At 43.7% G+C, this 19,133-nt stretch overlaps 1 protein-coding gene across 10 annotated transcripts; it reads left to right on the top strand.

The window, feature by feature from the left end:
- Nucleotides 1–702: 702 nt before the first annotated feature.
- Serpinb8 (serpin family B member 8) lies at nucleotides 703–18,397 on the top strand. Of its 10 annotated transcripts, XM_047526822.1 has the most exons (9): nucleotides 784–850; nucleotides 4,660–4,730; nucleotides 6,476–6,614; nucleotides 6,757–6,933; nucleotides 8,172–8,309; nucleotides 10,244–10,361; nucleotides 11,979–12,121; nucleotides 13,197–13,349; nucleotides 14,831–18,397. In XM_047526822.1, exons 4-9 carry the CDS (start codon nucleotides 6,766–6,768, stop codon nucleotides 15,233–15,235), a joined length of 1,125 nt encoding a protein of 374 aa, XP_047382778.1. In that variant the 5' UTR covers nucleotides 784–850; nucleotides 4,660–4,730; nucleotides 6,476–6,614; nucleotides 6,757–6,765; the 3' UTR covers nucleotides 15,236–18,397. The 10 variants fall into 10 exon arrangements, with proteins under 10 accessions (XP_047382785.1, XP_047382780.1, XP_047382782.1 ...); XM_047526824.1 differs by lacking the exon at nucleotides 4,660–4,730 and having other exon boundaries at nucleotides 715–850; XM_047526826.1 differs by lacking the exon at nucleotides 6,476–6,614 and having other exon boundaries at nucleotides 772–850.
- Nucleotides 18,398–19,133: the final 736 nt, after the last annotated feature.

Genomic DNA, 19,133 nt, shown 5'->3' on the forward strand with positions numbered 1-19,133 from the left:
GATTTTACCTAGACTTTAACAAAATTTCTTTGATTAACTATTTTATAAGTCGAATATCAAGTGTCAAGATCTAGAAAAGACAACCAATTTTGCCTTTATTCCACTGAAATAAATTCATTTCCCAAAAAGTTTTTCCCAAGATGGCCACCATTCCAAATTTAGAAGTCAACTTAATATCAGGTCTGCAAATTACGTGTATTTCAAAGCATTCAACTAGGATAACAATATGCACACATGTATTTAATCGCAATGCTCTCATTAAATTTGAAAATAATTTTTGTGGTACAAAAATGTAATAAAATATATATTTTTTCTTTCTCATTGCTTTAAATTTCTGTTTATGTGTCTTATAGCATTTATACTATTAATAGTAAGCACATTATCACTTTCAAATTCATGAAGAACCATCAGGTGTGTGTCAAACATTGTGTTGATGTGTTTTGGGCCAGTTTGGAACCCACTGACTAGCAAATTCAACTTCTGGTTTTGTTTTGGTTGACTTTCAAAGTTAAGTTCTAACTCTTGCATACACACACTAAACACTAATACTGCAGGTACTAACTCATGAAAACAAACCAATCCTCTGCTGGAAGAAGACTTCCACCGCCACCCTCCCAGCACCAGGCCCCCCACACCGCCCTAGCCATCTGCGAGGCCTGGGACCGGCGGAGCGGGCTCCTCCCCGGGTCCCGCACGGGGCCTTCGGAGGCAGATTGCACAGGCCTGAGCAACATGCAATCGGTTCTGAGTCATGGGCCGGAAGCCTTGCCCCTGATCAAGGCGGACGGGAAGCATCCACAAAGCAGGCACAGTAGGAGCAGCAGCCGCAGCGGCAGCAGGAATCTCGAAGGTACCGGGCTGGGGAGGCGCTCCGATCCTCAGGTTTCCCTAGTCCTTACGCCCTGGAGTCCGGTGGACCGTGGGAGTTGGGTAGGGGACGAAGGGAGAGCAGGGATGGGGAAAAGGACAGCTCCAGGAGATCGATGGCGGGAGGGAACCGGGAAGCGGGCTGCGGAGCAGCAGGGGTCCGCCTGGCACCAGCCGCGCCGGGGTCCGCAGACCCGCGTCCGCGCTGCCGGGCTCTAACCTGAGGCTGGGCGGAGGCCGAGAGCCTGGAACTCGGGCAAGGGGATCGCAGGGCGCAGACCCGCCCCGGGTCACCTGCTTGTTCCCGGAGTGTCGTGTCCCCACCCTCTCCTGCTGACGCGGTGGTCTGCGATTTGCCAGCGGCGGGGAGTGGCGCGGGACACAAGTGGTGGCGTTGGGCCCAGGCCGGGTGGGCGGGGACAGCAGGCGTGGGAGGAGCCGCGGGCGCGCACAGGACTACGCGCAGACTGGGAGCGTCCCTGCAGTTTTTGTGGCGCCTTGGGCCAGCTCCAGGGAGGTGCTGGGTCCGTGCTATCTCCAGCACAAACGCCTGTCTCCTCCGCCCTACAACTTAAAGGTTGTACCATCCTTCCCTTCTTCCTTGCCTCCCACCCTTCCATCTTTCATCTTCTTTATTACTTCCCTTCTACTTGAAAAAAACTTATTGGGGATGGAACTCGTGCCTCGTGCATACCAGCACACCAGGCAAGCGCTTTACCGCTGAGTTCCAGCCCCGGTACCGCATGCCCCAATCCTTCTTCACCTGCCTCCCCCTAGGTAGTAGCCTCAGTAGTCCTTTAGTTACTTCAGTTAGTTCCTCACTTGCCGGACGCCGCTCTTCAGCCTTTAGCTCTGCCCCACTCCTGTGCTCAGAGACCAAAGGCTGCTTTTCCCTCCTCTGCAGCTTCCCGGCTTCCCACTAGGAGTAGGCTGTGTGTAGTGATGCTGTCGGTTCTGGAGCACCCACAGACACACCTCCCAGTTCTCCTGGTGCATCCCTGATTGCTGGGTCACAGTCTCTTTTTTCTACCTTTAAATATCGGACCCCCCTTCCATTAAATAATTAAGTGAATTTGCCCTCTCGTGTCTCCACTAACCAAGTTTGGAGTAATTTCATCCATTCACATAGACTCCTGGAATCAGGATGTTGGTGACTCCCAGCCTCTTGCACCACAGCCTCCTCTCACCGTGTCCTACCTGTATGTCCAAACATCCCTGGCTGTCCTTGTTACAGGTCCAGTTGCTATGGCAGGCTCCCCACCTCTGCAGTGGAATGTATTGCTGTCCCCATTCCAGGGTGTCTCCTCATGTAAGCTTCCTATGAATGCAACAGTGGGGAACCTCAAAATGCTCCTAGCCTCCTCCTGCTCCGCCTCCCTTTGTGCACAGTCACTCTGCTGGTACTTCCATCTCTCACTTCTCCAGCATAGGTGTTTCCTCCTCACCAGGAGTCGCTGGTCTGTGGTAGTGGTCTTCCAGGTTCCCCTGTCCTTTTCCACACTCAATATTGAGCCATGTCATTTTTCTAAAACCCCATCCTACTCCTTAAGATATTTGTTTAAAAACCATGCGTGGCTTTCCGGACCCTAGCTCCAGTTCAGACTCTGAACCCAGCCTGGAGGTCCACCTTGCCTCACCTCCCTTTATCACAGCAGATCCACTTCTTTGGGACCCACACAACCCTGCTCTTCTTGCACATTCTTCACACCTACAACCCTTGGAGCCCAACATCCCCCTTTCTACCACCTACAGAACGACTGCCCAATTATCCGGAACAGCTTCTCTGCAAATCTTCCTAGGCTTCCATAAAGAATTTGTTCCACTTTTTGGGACAAAAAGCACTTGGAAACTTTTCCAGTTAGAGAGCACATGGACAACTTCAAGTCCTGCATTTCTGTATGGGTGTCTCCTCTCAGTTGTGAGCTCCTGGTCAGGGAGTATTGCCTTTATGTTTCTTTTCCTTCCCCCGAAGAATGCAAGGGTGCTTCTATGTAAGTGCTTTTTGAATTCAAGCACTGTGGGATGTGTGGATGGGGAGGGGTTTGTGAGAGCAGAGTTCCAGTGTTCAAGGGTCCCAGGAGGACAACCATGTCACATACTTAGAAGCAGAAGGCTTATTTCTGAGTCTACTGCCATTTTTCCTGTGTTTTCTGTAGATAGTACGTAATTATCCTTGTCATTTGTTCAGCTATGAAAGGAAAACTAGCTTAATATCAGTGTACTTTATTGACTGAGAATCAAAACTTTTCCTTGCTGTGTTTTTGTGACCGTCTAATTGTAGCACTTGCACTTAAGACTAATATTTTGCATTATATTGAAATTAACTTCCTTTTAGATGTATTGGGAAAGGTCCATTTTTTTTTCAGTTTCCAACCCTTTTCAAAAGCTTTAGTGTACAGATGAGATTGGAACCCCCAAAAAAGAGGAGGAAAGTGAGTCTGCTACCTGGCCCCTGCACCTGCCTACCTGTTGGCACGAGCAGGACCATGCACTTGTGTGTGGGTGAGCCAGTATGTCTGTGACTGCTATGGGGTAGAGATGGATGGGAAATGCTGTACTACTGACCAGCACCTGGATGTTAAGAAGGAATGGAGGTGAGGAATTGCGATGAAGAAAGAGGAAAGATGGAAGAAACCAGAAGTAGGAGTTTATCAGAGAAACAAGTTGTACCCCATTTGTTTACAATTAAAAAAAAAGAAAACTAAAATTATAAATAAAGAAAAATTTCTCTAGGTAAAACAGGGAAGAACGTTGGACTGTGAGTCTTGGTCTCTGCCTCTATAAAACTTGGGGAGCAATACATGTCCTATTTATGTCACATGGTTGTAGAATCAAATAAGATCAGTTGAAACCAGCACCTATATGGAGGGCTATATATTATTGACTATGAAGTCTATTCAAATGTAAGATGGTATAATGAATAAATACATAAGCTTGTTTTCAGTGAAGACTGAGACAAAGCTACTTCAGCAACCAGATAATGAATCATGAGGACAAAGCAAAAAAAAAAAAAAAAAAAAAATTAGTAGGAGTTTATAATTAGGAGCAATTAAAATGTAAACTTGAGATTGTTGCAATAGTTTAATTCATTTCCTTTTCCTGTTCAACGAGATGATCACACACACACATATATACATGCATGCATACACAGTCACCAACCTGAGATCTTGATTGCCTCACCTTGAGTCCAAAGCTCTCATGCTAAGGTAGGATGAAGTTCAAATTTATTTCTATCACATTCAGTTTACCTAATTCTCTCCTCTTTCCATTCGTTGGATGCCAATGGCTGGTGGGCACAGTGTTACACGGTGAGAATACTGCTTCCCGCCTCCTCATTTCTGAAGCGTCATCAAGTGTAAGCGAGGCTGTGCGGGGCTGGAGGTGGCCCTGAGGGGCTGGACGCTGCTTTGCTGGGGGCTTGCCCACAGCAGCAGCACCACCTCCCCCACTCTGCAGCCCTCACCGTGAGTGCCCAGGAGTTTCTTGATGGCAGAACAGCGAGGAATGGTGACCTTGTGTTCTCCAATAAATGGCCTGCTGACTACAGAGCACCGTTGTGCACAGGACGCCACGTTGTCTGTTCTTGGTTGACATTTTCACCTGTTTATTTCAGACTTGAAAACTCAGTACTGGTTTGGGCTGTTGCTTAACAGAGTGTTACCTTACGCTTTCTAACTTACAACCACACTTTAAAAAAAACCGGAGACATCCCTCTTAAAAATACTTTAGGAGAAGCTTAGAGATGCTTTGGTATAAATGCTCTGTGACCTGGTCTTCTTCTCCTTCCCCCAGAACCGCCCACCTAGATCCCCTTTTTCTGTGCCCCTGAGACCCAGAAGACCTGCAAGATCTGTCCCAATGGAGTAAGTTCAAAGCTACTACCCAGGGCACCTCTTGGTCCAGTGATGACCCATCTGTTAGAGACACGAACGTGCCTGTGATGATTCGGATCTCCAGGTGGACCTTCCAGTATTTTTCATTTTGCTTATCTGCTAACCTTCCAAACTGGGACTTAATTTTCTTGTTTGATTTAAATTTTTTTTGAGTAAAAAACAAACATGCATATGTAAAAAAGGATAGTATAACAGGAAAAGAAAGCTGGTAGAGTTCTGAGATCATGGGCCATGATTTGTTCTTTCCTTTTCCAAACTCTCCTTAGTTGTAAGAACAAAGAAGTTCAGGAGAAATGAGACAAGTGGACGAACTTGATATCTCATGGAATAGCCCAGATTTTGATAAGGTTCAATAGAAATTAACCATGCCGGACACAATAATATTCTGAAATTGTAATAACTAATAATAACCAGTAGTAAGTTTTTGTCCTTTGGAGTAAGGTGCCTGACTTAGTTAGGTTCCTGCCTTTCACAGAATATGGCTCCTGCCTTCACTAATGGTTGCATTTCAAAGGGATGGATCCTGGTCCTTGCGAAAGTCAGTCCTCCATACAACCAAGAAACTCTTAACAGGATGCACAATTACAGATTGTCTAAAGCAAATTCTTTAAGGAATGTTAGGGACCAGAGGCGAAAGGGGATTGGCTAGTGTGCTTATTTAATCAAGTTTAGCTTAATTACTGTTTAGTCAAGCTGAGGGGAACATTAAGGTCAGCTTGGCCAAGACAGATCCCAAATCAGTATATCTAATGTACAGTTTGCCCAATGACTTGAGATTTGGGCTTCATATTGTGTGTCTATAAAAATCTCCTTATTATATATAATATTTTATTATGATATTTTCACATTACATAATATTATATTTTATTTGAGTTCTTTATGTTCTGTTCTTTCTCTACTCAGTTTTAAAAACTCTTGTGGAAAATAGTGAATCTTTCTGAACTCTCCCAGATTCAAAGTAAATTTTTCATCTTCCCAGTAGTTCATTGTTATAAGTCCAGTTATTCCAAACACACCCTCCAAATTTGGTGAAATTTACCTAGCCATTTCCACAAGACATGATGACAGAAATGCAATTTTTATTCACAAGGAGATATTTGATTCTTAGAAGATTCTGTGTATATTTCGCTGGAGACCACGAACTGGAAGAGAAGCAGCAGGCATAGGGGGATTTGTGCACTGATGAAGGTTCAGGCTCTGGAATCAGAGGGCAGGCACAGCAAGATGACACACTGGAACACTGAGAGCAGTGCCCCGCAAGGACCCCTGTTGACCATTGTTACATGGAGGGAGGGACCACACAGGTCTTGGAGGGTGTCCCAGCCCTGTTTTGAAGGATGGTACCAGTGAGAAAGGGCCACTCACTATTGGCTATTTCATGGAAAACACGAACACGCCCCCTGTCCCCAACACACACACCATAGTGTCTTAGTCTTCTATTGGCACTAGAACACCTTCCTACAAAGTTAGTGGCCACAACAACATGAATTTATTATCTTATTGTTCTAAAGGTCATAAATCCAAAATGGTGCCGCAGAGCTGTTTCCTTCCTTCCTGACTTTCTTCTTCCCTTCCCTTCTCCCCTTCCTTCTCCCCTCCCTCCCTCCTCCTGGAGGCCCCAGGGATATCTGTCCCCTTCCTCTCCGTCTTCTGGAGGCAGCTGCATTCCTTGCTCAGTGGACTTGCGTCACTCTGACTGCTGCTCCTGTCCTCAGGTCTCATCTCTGACGCTGATCCTCCTGACTCCTTCTTATAAAAACCCTGCGATTCCTCTCAACTCACCTGTCTGAGCCAGGATAATCTCCACATCCAGAATCCTCAATTAAATCACATTTGCCAAGTTCCTATTGCCAGGTAAGAGGAGGTCGTCATGGGCTCAGGCATCTTGGGCTGCAGTTATTCACCTAGCACACCTAGTGTCTGCAGAGGGCGCATGGATGGCAGTGTGACTTCAGGAGGGTTTGGTTGATGTGCCTCTGTTCTGCATTTGGTTCAGACCTTCCTGATGGATGATATCAGTGACGCAAATGGCACTTTTGCCATCACCTTACTCAAAATGCTGGGTGAAGAGGACAACTCGCGGAATGTATTCTTCTCCCCGCTGAGCATCTCCTCTGCCCTGGCCATGGTCTTCCTGGGGGCAAAAGGAGACACCTCAGTGCAGATGTCCCAGGTATGCGTGCCTGCTGGAAAATACAAAATAACAAAATAGAGTTTTTTTTTTTCCCCCTCACATACAATTGTTCTTTCTTACTCTCACTCCACCTGTGGAAACGGGTAGCTGGTAGGCGGGCAGAGGTCCCTGGGGTGATGCCTACTCAGGCAGACACTGGAAAAAGCTGAATTGAGTAGGGTGGGTCATATCCTCTGATGTGTATGGGAGAAATCAAGTCATACAGTTTATTTACTTTAGATAGAATGATCAAACATTCTAGTGAAATCACATCTTTTGATAAATAAGGTCAATTATAATTGTGTCCTACAAAGGCAAATAATTTCATATTTTAAACTTTTGATAATATTATGTTTTAAATAGTAGTACAGTTGTGTAAATGGACTTCTTATTAAATGGGTTATTCTTAGTATATGCTTATGCATAGTAGAATAAATCTGGATTTAGATCTTCTGGGGTTATTTAGAGGGAATGTATAAGCTGATTGGTCCTGAATGGTTATGGACACCCTAAATCTATGAACAAGGTGTTGGCTGATACTTCAGGGACATCTTCCCACCAAGTGGTGAAAACATCCCAGAAAATTCTCATATGGGTGTTCCTTTGCCACTCATATCAGGGGTGTATGTAGTTGAGACCCCAGTTGAGATCCAACATTGATTGTTTCAACTCTCTGTGGGAGGGAGGCTTTGAACTGGGGTGATTGGGAGACTCAGGAAACCCTTGCGTATCACTGTGACTTGACTTGTAAATCAGTCTAATCTGGAGAACTGCCATAGAATTGCAGAGGAAACATTTTTTTTTTCCTACTCCTTTTTGCATTCCCTGAGTCATATTAAATTCACCCCAGCTACCTATTTTTTTCTGTTCTACTTCCTTCCTTGTTAATGCATGCTTCTTTCCTGGCACGGACAAATCTTCTACACCAGTGGCTCCCATCCAGGCAGGCAATTTGCCTCCCTAGGACAAGAGTTTTAGTTTTTCTTAGTGTAGAGATGCTACTGCCCTCTAGTGGGCAGAGGCCAGAAATGTTGCAAAAACATGCTAGGAAGCACAGAACAGTCCTATAACAAAGTTCCCAGGCTCCACATGTCAATAGTGACAAGTTGAAGTCCCTGCGCAATTAGAGCAATTAAGAAAGAGACCTGTGTAATGCTCAGTCCATAACTTTGTTTGGAAATAGCTCTTTGGGGCAGTATATTGCCATGTTAAATGTAGGTGTTCCTTTCTCCTCCCAGGCTCTCTATTTGAACAGAGATGGAGACATTCACCAAGGTTTCCAGTCACTTCTCACTGAAGTCAACAAACCTGGCACTCAGTACGTGCTTAAAACTGCCAGCCGACTCTTTGGAGAAAAAACGTGTGGTTTCCTTTCAGTAAGTAGTACTCACACATTGATGAAAGCAATTTGAAAATAAGAAACTACAGAAGAGCAGAGAATGAAGGACTCTACCTCCTTATAAATGCGCTTAGAGCTGGGTGCGGTGGCACATGCCTGTAATCCCAGTGGCTCGAGAGGCTGAGGCAGGAGGATCAAGAGTTCAAAGCCAGACTCAGCAATGGTGTGGCGCTAAGCAACTCAGTGTGACCCCGTCTCCAAATAAAATACAAAAACAGGGCTGGGGATGTGGCGCAGTGGTTGAGTGCCCCTGAATTCAATCCCCAGCATAGACTTATATGTCTGCAGTTATAATTCTGAACTTTATTTTATGCCACCATGTATAATCCACCATGCTTCTGGATTATGTCCTTTTAAAATTGCTTCTGATACATCCCTCCCTGAAGCCAGAGTCAGTACTTCCTCCTGTACCCAGACATCTTCTCCCTCTTGATTCCGTATCTCTGAGAGATGGTATCATCCTGTGTGCTGTACGAAGCTCCCCCACGGTCAGTTCCACCTCTCTTCATTGAGCTGATTTCTGCTGAGATGGCCTCTCAAGGTCTCTTAAATTTGCTCCCTTTCTCAATCACCACTGGTGATGCTTAGGTTCGGATTTACTGTATCTTCCACATTAAAACCACTCCTCTTGACTGACCTTCCAAGTCTTACCTGGCCCTTTTGTTTGTCTCATAAATCCACACCACTGACAGAATAGTCTTTTCTAAAGTGAAAATCTGTTCACACTCAGCATTTGATTTTAGAATTCCCTAGTCTACTCAGAGTATGACATATCACAATAAGTGAGCTCCAAAAAATTATGCCACGGAATATGCAAGTGAAGTTGCCTTGAGATTAATAAAACAATCAGGGCAAGCGTGGCCATCTGATTGACTGGGAGTTCCGAGCGTTTTTATCCAAGATTCAGATACATCTGGGTCCTGGCTGTGGTTTGGTAATGTCACCCAGAAATTGTCTTCTCTGGACTCACCTTTCACTGGAGGTGATTCTGGATCTCAGAAATCTTCTGGTGAATCAACGTTCATTTATGAACATCAGTTTGATCTTTGAATATTGGGGACATAGGGCACCAACCTTCACCTTTTTCAATTGTTTGGCTACTAAAATATTTGAGATCAGGAATGGGTAAAGGATGGGAGCTAGCTGCTAGGCATATTGTATCTAAAAACAGCTATTTGTGGGGGGAGTGATCGGGGCATTAACGTATTGGGAATAAGCCTTTCCTGATTTGACCCCAGCTTATATTTAAATTCCCTGAAATGCACAAACATACAGACGCACTCACATGGACACACAAATATTTATACTTGCATACACATTTATGCACACACACATGCATGCACATGTTCACACTCATTTGCTCACGTGCACACACACTGGGATCTGAATCTAGCATACCCCTCTTCCAGAGGACTTTCCTTGTTCCATATTCCAATCAACCACAGTGTCCCAGATCTAAAATGCTGATTCATTAGATTTCTTGACAATCTCGTTCCTCTCAATCATTCAAACACTGTGGTTGTTACTGGCAATACAGAAATGCAGAGTTGGACTGCCTACTGGGGGAAACAGAAAATCAAAGTCAGTGCAGGGTATTTGACAGGGACGTTCCCGGGCGGTTTCGTGTATGGGTGGTGGCCGTCTTCACATCTTGTAAATGTTTGTGTCTGGACTCTCTCTCATCAGGCTTGTGGGCCCCCTCATCAGACACCAAGTCTTCACCCGGTGTCGAGCACCTAGCAGAGAGCCAGGCGCAGAGTAGGGGTCCACACGTTTATGGTACCTGCATCTTAAAGTAGCGCATGCCCTCTGGAGCCACGTACGATACGAGCATGTTAAGAGGGAAAAAATGCTTTTACAGTTGTGGGAACCTTTGTTGAATCAGGTCAAACTCCGCGTTGTGTGTCGTAGACGTTCAAGGAATCCTGTCAGAAGTTCTATCAGGCAGAGCTGGAGGAGCTCTCCTTTGCTCAAGATACTGAAGAGTGCAGGAAGCACATTAATGACTGGGTGTCGGAGAAGACTGAAGGTAGGAGGCTTTGATTTAGGTGGGCCTGGAGTTACCATGGAAGGGGGCGGAGGTGGGCGGGACAGGACCTCCAGGGTGCTGCCGCCATGACCCAGTTACTAGAGGCCTCTGTGTGTGTTTTCTGGGTTTTCAGGCCAGTGATGCGTCTCTGTCATTTCTCTTGGGCTTATCAGATCACAAAGTAGGGTTAAAAAAAATAAAATAAACTCAAAGTTGGAATTTCAGACTCCCTGCTCTGCATTGTGCTGATAAATCCCCAATAAATGCTTCCTTGGGGGGCCTGTTTATCTTCTCTCAGGGAGACCCTGGCCATGAGCTGAGGCAGAAGGACATTCAGTAAGGTTGCAGCCTAGAGACGTGGGTCCCAGTGTGACAGGGTCTCCCTGGGGTGACTGAACCAGTTTGACCCCAGCCCCCTCTCTCTCTGCTTACTTAACTGTAGCCACGCTTGTTTTCTGAGCTTGACCTTTTCGAAATTTTCTTCAGGTTCTTGAGGTGCCACTAAAGTGGAGCTGGCAGTGTCCCCTGTCCAGCTATCGTTCCATCTCACCAGAAATGTTTCTGTCCGTTCTGGACTTGGATAGAGAGAAAAAGAGGGCACACTTTTAACTGCCCTCCCCCACCTCCAGGCCTACCTAGCAAGAAATTCAGAACATTCTAAAAGGGGGAACGAAGTCACTTATTTCTTCGGGTGCCAGCCCACCACCCAGCATTTTGCCCACCCAGTCTTTGGCATACCCACTCCAGGCCACACCGCAGGGGTGCCCATGATTTTGCTGAGAGCCAGTATCACAGTTAGTGTGGGAGACTTTTCCCCTCATCTGTCCAGCGGGCTCTTGCTCTCCAGTTGACCTAGCAGTACTTAGTCGCCCAAGAAGTTTCTCCACGCCTGCTATCCTTGTGCCATCAGTCCCCTGAGGCTGACCACCTCCATGTTTGAGAGCTGGAGGGGCCCTGGGGATCCCCTCTCTCATTGGGACAGCTCAACTTGAGTCCCTGTCTTCTCTCCCCCAATGCCTCTGTTCCATTCACTCCTCTGAGGTGGCCCAACTTCTCCCACTTACAGGCGTGTATTTCCTGTCCTTTGGGAGATTTGAAGGTTGGCACAGAGCAGTGGTTGTCCACCAGGTTGGTTTTCCCTCCAGGAGACACTTGACCATGACTGAAGACATTTTCAGTTGTCACAATTGAGGAAAATACTGTTGAATAAACATCCCACGATGCACAGGGCAAAGACTTTTCCTGCCAAAGATGGCAATACTGATGCATTATCTCAATGATGATGTTGAGATCTTACAGGGCCAGCGTCCACAGCCCCCAGTGAAAGTGGAAACTCTTGGGTTATCTTCTTAGCTCACTCACTTGCCACCTGTGTGAACTTGGTACAAAATAGAGCAAATGCTCTGATCCTGAATTTCTGCACCTATAAACTGAGAGCAAAACCTAAGTTACCCTACAAATGTCAAGATTGTTGGTTATGGATAAACGCTACGCTGTGTGAGAAGGACAGACCCGGCCTGGCTCTCCACTGAGCCTGGGCCTCATATGTCAAGGGGGTTGAAGAAGAGTGCTTATGACCTCCCAGATCGCTATAAACTTCTCTTGTATTTTTCACAGGTAAGATTGCAGAGGTGCTGGGTCCTGGGACAGTCGGTTCACTGACTAAGTTGGTCCTGGTGAATGCCCTGTACTTCAAAGGAAAGTGGAACGAGCAATTCGACAGAAAGCACACAAGGGGAATGCTCTTTAAAACCAACCAGGTGGGAGATGTTTTCTGATGCACTGCTACCTCCTTAAAGTAGATGACAAATGGAAACATGAATCACTTATTTCATGCCATCTTGGTCCATTTCACAACAAATTTAATACCTCCTATATATCTTTAATTGGAGTATGGAGAAAAGCCAAAATTAATTGTATTGACGGTTTTGTTTTTACATACTTAGTCAAGTGCACCTTCCATTTCCGATCAGATGATTTTGGTTGGAGGAAAATCTCTTCTAAGCTGGGAATTGCACTGGGCTTATGCTGTCACCGCCTGTATTTACTTAGGGTACCTTTTTGCAAAGTCAGTGGCAGATATTCATATTTATGGTCTTGGAATTCAAGACTGTACCGTTCTGAACAAAAGAAAAAAGTGTCAGCAGATATTAAAGCTAACTTTAAAAACAATTTTCTGCCTCCCCCTTTAAATGTTGTAATGGCTGGGGTCAATACTTATTAGCTTGGTATCTGACCTTCATTAAATTGACCTCCTGATAACAGCCTATTGCCCAAAGATATGAAAGTAAGCATATATTTAAAGCAAGCTTTTAAAATGCCTGACCTTATTCATCTTGTCAAGGTCCACTCCCCAAGAAAACCAAAGTCATAAAGTAAATTATATAACTGGGCAACTTTTAGAGTAAAAATATAATTCCCTCTGGCCTATACATCTTTTCTAGCCAGATCCTTCGGCTCCATAGCTGAATATTAGTTCATGCTCCTCTTAACTTAGAGAAATAATTTTTAATTATAAGGTCCATGGGAGTGCTTCTCCATGGATCTTCTTAAAAGAGCAAACACAATTTCTTCCAAAAATAATGTACAGTTTTATGTCCTTCTACATTCATCAAACTCTTCTCTCTCACCTGGTAATACTTGTTCTGGGGGAACAATAGGCTGTTCTGCTTGATACTAAGATGTACTAATGGAGTTTTGATTTCTAACAGCATAAATGCATGGAAATAATAATTATCTTACACTTCCCTAGGAGTTCTGTGAGTGAGATATATCTTATTTTGGTAAATTGTGCTTATTTTTAAGTGTCTTATTTTAATTTCCTGTTTTTGTTAGGAGCAGAAAACAGTGCAGATGATGTTTAAGCTAGCCAGATTTAATCTGGGGTATGTGGAGGAGGTGCACGCCCAGGTCCTGGAGCTGCCCTATGCGGAGGAAGAGCTGAGCATGATCATTCTGCTTCCCGATAACAGCACTGGCCTCGCCGCGGTGAGCCCTGGGCAGCGAGTCTGTATCTGTGGGTTCCAGCTGAGCCCATTTCTTCAAGTCCATCTGCCAGGTGGCATTTGAGTTTCCAGCTATGGGTAACTGCAGTGGTTCTGGGGGAACCCCCATGCTTGTCTTTGGGTGAATACGTGTGCTCATTTCTTTTAAGTATGTATCTGAGAGTGGACAAGTACTGATGAAGCTATGACAGCATTCTTCTTTATTCTAAAGGGCAGGGCTAGCTGAAAATCCAGTAACTCCTGGGAAAAAGTCCTGGAAGAAGGGTAGGGATCAAACTGAGCAGTGTTTCTCAAATATTAATGAGCATATTAATTTCCTGGGGAATCTCTTCAAAATGCAGATGTTGATCCAGTGGAGACTGCATTTCTAGCAAGGTTTCAGGTGGAGCATATGCCACTGATCAATAGACCAAACGTCAAAGAGGAAGGGGCTAAAGTACAGGTGGGGATTTACCTTAGATAGGAGGAGAGAGGAATTTTTTCGTGATAGAAAAGAAACAGTCCAGGAAGAGAGAAGTAAATTTGAAAGGTGAGAAGCACAGGACCTGTTGTGTGTTGGTAAAGCTTCCTGAGAGGTGGGAGTGACCCTCGTTTTCAAAGTTTGCTGAGTCCCAGCGGGTAAATATTTCCACCCTTGCTGATTCGATCCAGATCAGCATACCAGTGAACAGGAGCCCAAGGGTGGGGCTACCAAACTTCCTCAGCTTCACTCTGGAATCAGAGAGGTATAGGCATAAATCAAGAATGGATCTGTCTGCCGGGCGTGGTGCTGCAAGCCTGTAATCCCAGAGGCTTGGGAGGCTGAGGCAGGAGGATCTCGAGTTCAAAGCCAGCCTCTGCAACATCAAGGTGCTAAGCAACTGTGGCTCTGTGGTCGAGTGCCCCTGAGTTCAATCCCCAGTACTGAAAAAAAAAAAAAGGATCTGTCATGGTCACCTCAAGAAGAAATTTAAGTGAGCTTAGGAATAGAGCCAGAGTCAAAATCACTGTCACTAGAAAGGAGCACTCAGCTGGGTACCATTTGGCAAAGAGACAGGGTGATGCAAGTGGAACCTGCTCTCCCTCCTTCCTTCTTTATGGATCAGTAGAATCAGTGATGAGTCTTGGAGGATTTGAAGCTAACTGGTTCTACTAATATGATATGAATATAATTAATTGGTTATGTTTTTCTAAAATGTCAAAAAAATCTTTAATATTTGAAATGAATTTAGCAAAGATTGTTTCTATTAATACTTCCTGTTTCTCTAAGATATGTTCTATCTCTTCAACTCTTGTATCCATAGGACAGGGAAAAGATGAGAATTTCAGGGAAACTTAGTGTTTTCACAGCCAGAAAAATATGTGAAGATAGTGTTGGACAAGAACTCGCCATTTAGTTCCATGCCATGGAGAGAGGGGTAACAAGGGTGATGGCCACAGCCTATGTTCCTCTAGATTTTAAGACTTGACCCTTTGCTGTTCCAGGTGGAAGAAGCACTTACATATGAAAAATACAGAGCTTGGACAGATCCAGAAAACATGACCAAAAAGAAAGTCCAAGTTTTCCTTCCCAGGTTAAAGCTGGAGGAGAGCTACGACTTGGAGTCTTTCCTTCGCGCTTTAGGAATGACTGACGCTTTTGAGGAGACCAAGGCCGACTTCTCTGGAATGTCAACTAAGAAGAACGTGCCTGTGTCCAAGGTTGCCCATAAGTGCTTTGTGGAGGTCAACGAGGAGGGGACCGAGGCCGCTGCAGCCACTGCAGTGGTCAGAAACACCCGGAGCGCGAGAATAGAACCGAGATTTTGTGCAGACCACCCCTTCCTTTTCTTTATCAGGCACCACGAAACCAAGAGCATCTTGTTCTGTGGCAGGTTTTCTTCTCCATAAAAAGGCACAATTTCTGTGCCTGCTCCCCCTTTTCCCTCTGCCTGCCTTGCCTGAGTTAAAATTCCACATGGCCAGATCAGTGCAGCGGCTTGAATGCTGAAATAAAGTGTGTGCACCTGTTAGTTTGCAAATGTTTGTGCTGAAGTTTCCAGTGCTGTGCAGAAGGCAGACAGTGGGTCACCGAGGCCTCAGTGTGTGGAGCTGGGCTGGGAACACTTGATTTGCCCGGTTGGGTCACTCTTGCCGTCTCTGCCCTCTCCTAAAGTCCTCGTGCATCGTTTGAGAGCATCTCAGGGACTCATGATCCAGCCCTTGGTGAGCTATTCCATTGCCATGATGACCACACTCTGCCACCCCTGAGGCCAGGCTAACCAGGGGACAGGCCCACTGCACACAAAGCCAGGAGTGATGCTTACAGGGTCAACCCTGAAGCCTCCCAGGGTCTCCCTAACAGCTGAGAGAGCATCTGTCCCCCAGCAGAGTCACACAGTGGCCCTGGTGTCCTGTGTCTCACAGGGACTCATGAAAACAGCTCTTTGGGCACTTGTTTGCACAAGCCTCAGGTACAAGTGCAGGGGTTTGGCAGTGAGTGTTGGGACGGGCTGGGGGGCACGTCTCCTGAATGTGCCCTGTGTGGTCTTCCTTCACTTCCCTCAGACTCATACCAAGTGCCAGAGGAACCTTCACACCGAACAACTCTTAGAAGCCATCATACCTTTGATGAATTGTGTGTGCTCAGCCATGAACCACACACCCGGCTCAAGAAAGAGCCTCTGACTAACGAATTTGTATTGTGACAGCACTTTGGAAATTACAGGAAAGCATACAAAACATTTAAGCCATCTATAATCCTGTTCCTCAGCAATCACTGTTGTTAGTGATACACATCGTTCCCTAGTCTACAAAGGCAAATACCTTTTTTTTTTTTTTCTTTGTGGCACTAAAGATTGAACCCAGGGATGCTCTATCACAGAGCTACTGCCTCAGATCTTTTTGGTTTGAAACAGCATCTCACTAAGTCTCCCAGGCTGTTCTACAACTTGAGATCTTCCTGTTTCAGCCTCCCCAATAGCTGGAATTATGGGTATACACTACTATGCCTGGCATAAATATAACCTTATAATTTTTGCATGTTAATCATAATTTATGTAGTTTATTTCTACTTTTACTATGAGCCTTCCTCAAGATAAGAATCTATACAAGTTATCAATTTGATGTGCATAATATTCTACTGTATGGCTATATTTTTATAAGTGAATCTACTTAGACAATTTGGGTAGATTGACTTATTTATGTTATATATACACTGTTGTGAATATCCTTCATAGTTGCTCACATCCTTAGTTAATTTTCGAATAAACATTCCTATGAATGGTCCTGTCAAGATAAAAATTGGATACATTTTGAGACTTCCAAATTGATTTCCAAAAAGTTGTTCTGATTTATACCTCCTTATCACTTACACTAGCATTAACTGCTGCCTCCCTTATTAAATTTTATGAGTGGGACTATAAACAGTGGTTACTCTTGGTTATCTTTGATTCAGTCATAGTTATATGAACCATTTATATTACAGATCTTACTTAGAACTCACCAAGATGGAATATATTCTCAAGCTACATTCATTTCAGTAATCAAGTGAGTTTGGCCAAAAATTAATTCACGGGACTGAAAAGTGTGTGTCTGTGAGTTTTGATCTCACTTCAACATTCAATATAAAAATACACCTTTTCTGAGGTATAACTGGTGCAGAATAAACTTTGCAAATTTAAAGTGTGCACTTTGGTAAATTCTGATGCACACACCTGTGATACCATCTCCACAATCCAGACAGTGAACATATCTATCGCACCCCCAAATTTCCTCTTGAGCCTTTGGAATCTCTCCCTCCTTCCCCTCGTGGACTCACCCAATCACTTACCCTCACTCCTCAGGCAACCACTGATCTGCTGTCCACCACTGTAGACTAAGTTGCATTTTCCAGAATTTTATTTGCAAGGAAACATACATTGCTTCCTTCTTTCTGTATGTCTCCTGTAGCTCAATACAACTAGTTTAAGATTCTTCCACATTGTATAAATAGTAGTTAGTTCCCTTTGTTGTTGAGTATCATGTCATTGTATAGACAGGTCACACTTCCTTTACTCACTTACATTTTGATGGATATTTAGGTTGTTCCCAAAGTTGTGGCTGTTACAGGTAAGGTAGTTGTGAACACTCATGTTCACATCTTTCTGTGGCCCCATACTTTCCTTTCCTTAGTGTAGAAAAACAGAATGGAAGGTTTGGGTCATGTGGAAGGAGTGCTTAATATTTTAAGAATTGCCAAATTGTTTCCCAGAATGGTTGCATCATTTAACATGTTCAAAAAAGCATGTGGGCATTTTGGTTGCCCTATATCTTGCAAACACTTGGTATGGTCAATGATGCTGATTTAGGATGTAGTGGTCTATCACTGGGGGTTTAGTGTGCATTTTCCTAATGACTAATTAATTATGCTCAGCAGATTTTCATGTGGTCATTTGCCATCCATGTATATTCTTTGGTAAAATATCTTTTTAAATGTATCACCCACATTTTATAGTTTTGTTGTTTTCTACTGTATTTTGAGATGGCTCCAGTTACTGATACCAAATTCTTTGTCAGATGTGTGGTTTGTAAGTGTTTTGATCACAGGTTATGTTCTGAACTTACCCTTTGATAACAGTGCCTTTAAAAAGCAGATGTTCTTAATTTTGACTAAGTGTAATTTACTAGTTTTTTAAATTCACACATAAAACACTTGTTATATCTAAGGATTCTCTTTGCCTAATGGAAGCTTATAAGAATTATCTGTTTCTTTTATAAGTATTTATAATATTCAATTTTTTATTTGGGCCTAGGATCCATTTTGAGTTTATGTTTTTAAATTAACTCAATATGTTGAAAAGACCGTTCTTTTCCCACTGAATCACCTTTACATTATTTGTTGAAAATCATTTGATCATGTATGCGGTTCTAATTTTGTACTTTGTCAGATTCCATTGATCTACTTGTCAATCTTAATGCCAGTATCACACTCTCTTGATTACTATAGCTTAATAATACATTTTGAAATCGAGTAAGTCTTCCAATGTGATTATTATATTTTAAAATTGTTTTGGTTATTTTAGCTTTTATTTCCCTATGAATTTGAGAACTTGTTTTTCCACTAGTACAAAAGTTTGCTGGAATTTTGATTGGGGCTATGTGGATACTAAATATTAATTTGGATTAACATTAACAAGATTGAATCTTTAAAGCCCTGAACAAAATATATTTCTCCATTTTAAATTCTTTAACTTAGCATCATTTTGTAGTTTTCAGTAAATAGTTCTACAGTTTTTGTCAGATTTATTTCTAAATATATTAGGCTTTTAAACTATCATAGTATTGCTTCTTGGTTCCTCATTATTTGTTGCTACTTTGTGGAAACATAATTGTTATTTTGTGTTTCAACCTCATTTCCTGCAAACTTGCTTAAATCAGTCAGTTCTGCAGGTTTTTTTTTTTTTTTTTTTTTTTTTTTTTTTGTAGATCCTCTATCTGCTAAAAAAAGAAAAATTTTCTTCTCACCTTCCCATCTGAATACTTTTCATTTCTCTTTTTTGACTTTCTGGTTGTTGATTAGAAGTAGAAGGAGAAGACCATCTTGTCCTGCTCCTGACTTCAGGGGAAAGCGTGTGGTCTCCCCTCATCACGGGTGACGTTAGCAGTAGGTTTCTCATACTTGTTCTTTACTAGGTTGAAGAAGAGTCTCTCCATTTCTCCTTTGCTCAACGGGGTTTTTATTTGTTTGTTTTCTTAAAATAAGAGATAGATGTTGGATTTGTCGGATCGCCTTTCTGTGTCTTTGGAATGATCATATGGTTTTGTTTTC

This window comes from Sciurus carolinensis, chromosome 15 (assembly GCF_902686445.1).
Source record: "Sciurus carolinensis chromosome 15, mSciCar1.2, whole genome shotgun sequence".
Taxonomy (NCBI): domain Eukaryota; kingdom Metazoa; phylum Chordata; class Mammalia; order Rodentia; family Sciuridae; genus Sciurus; species Sciurus carolinensis.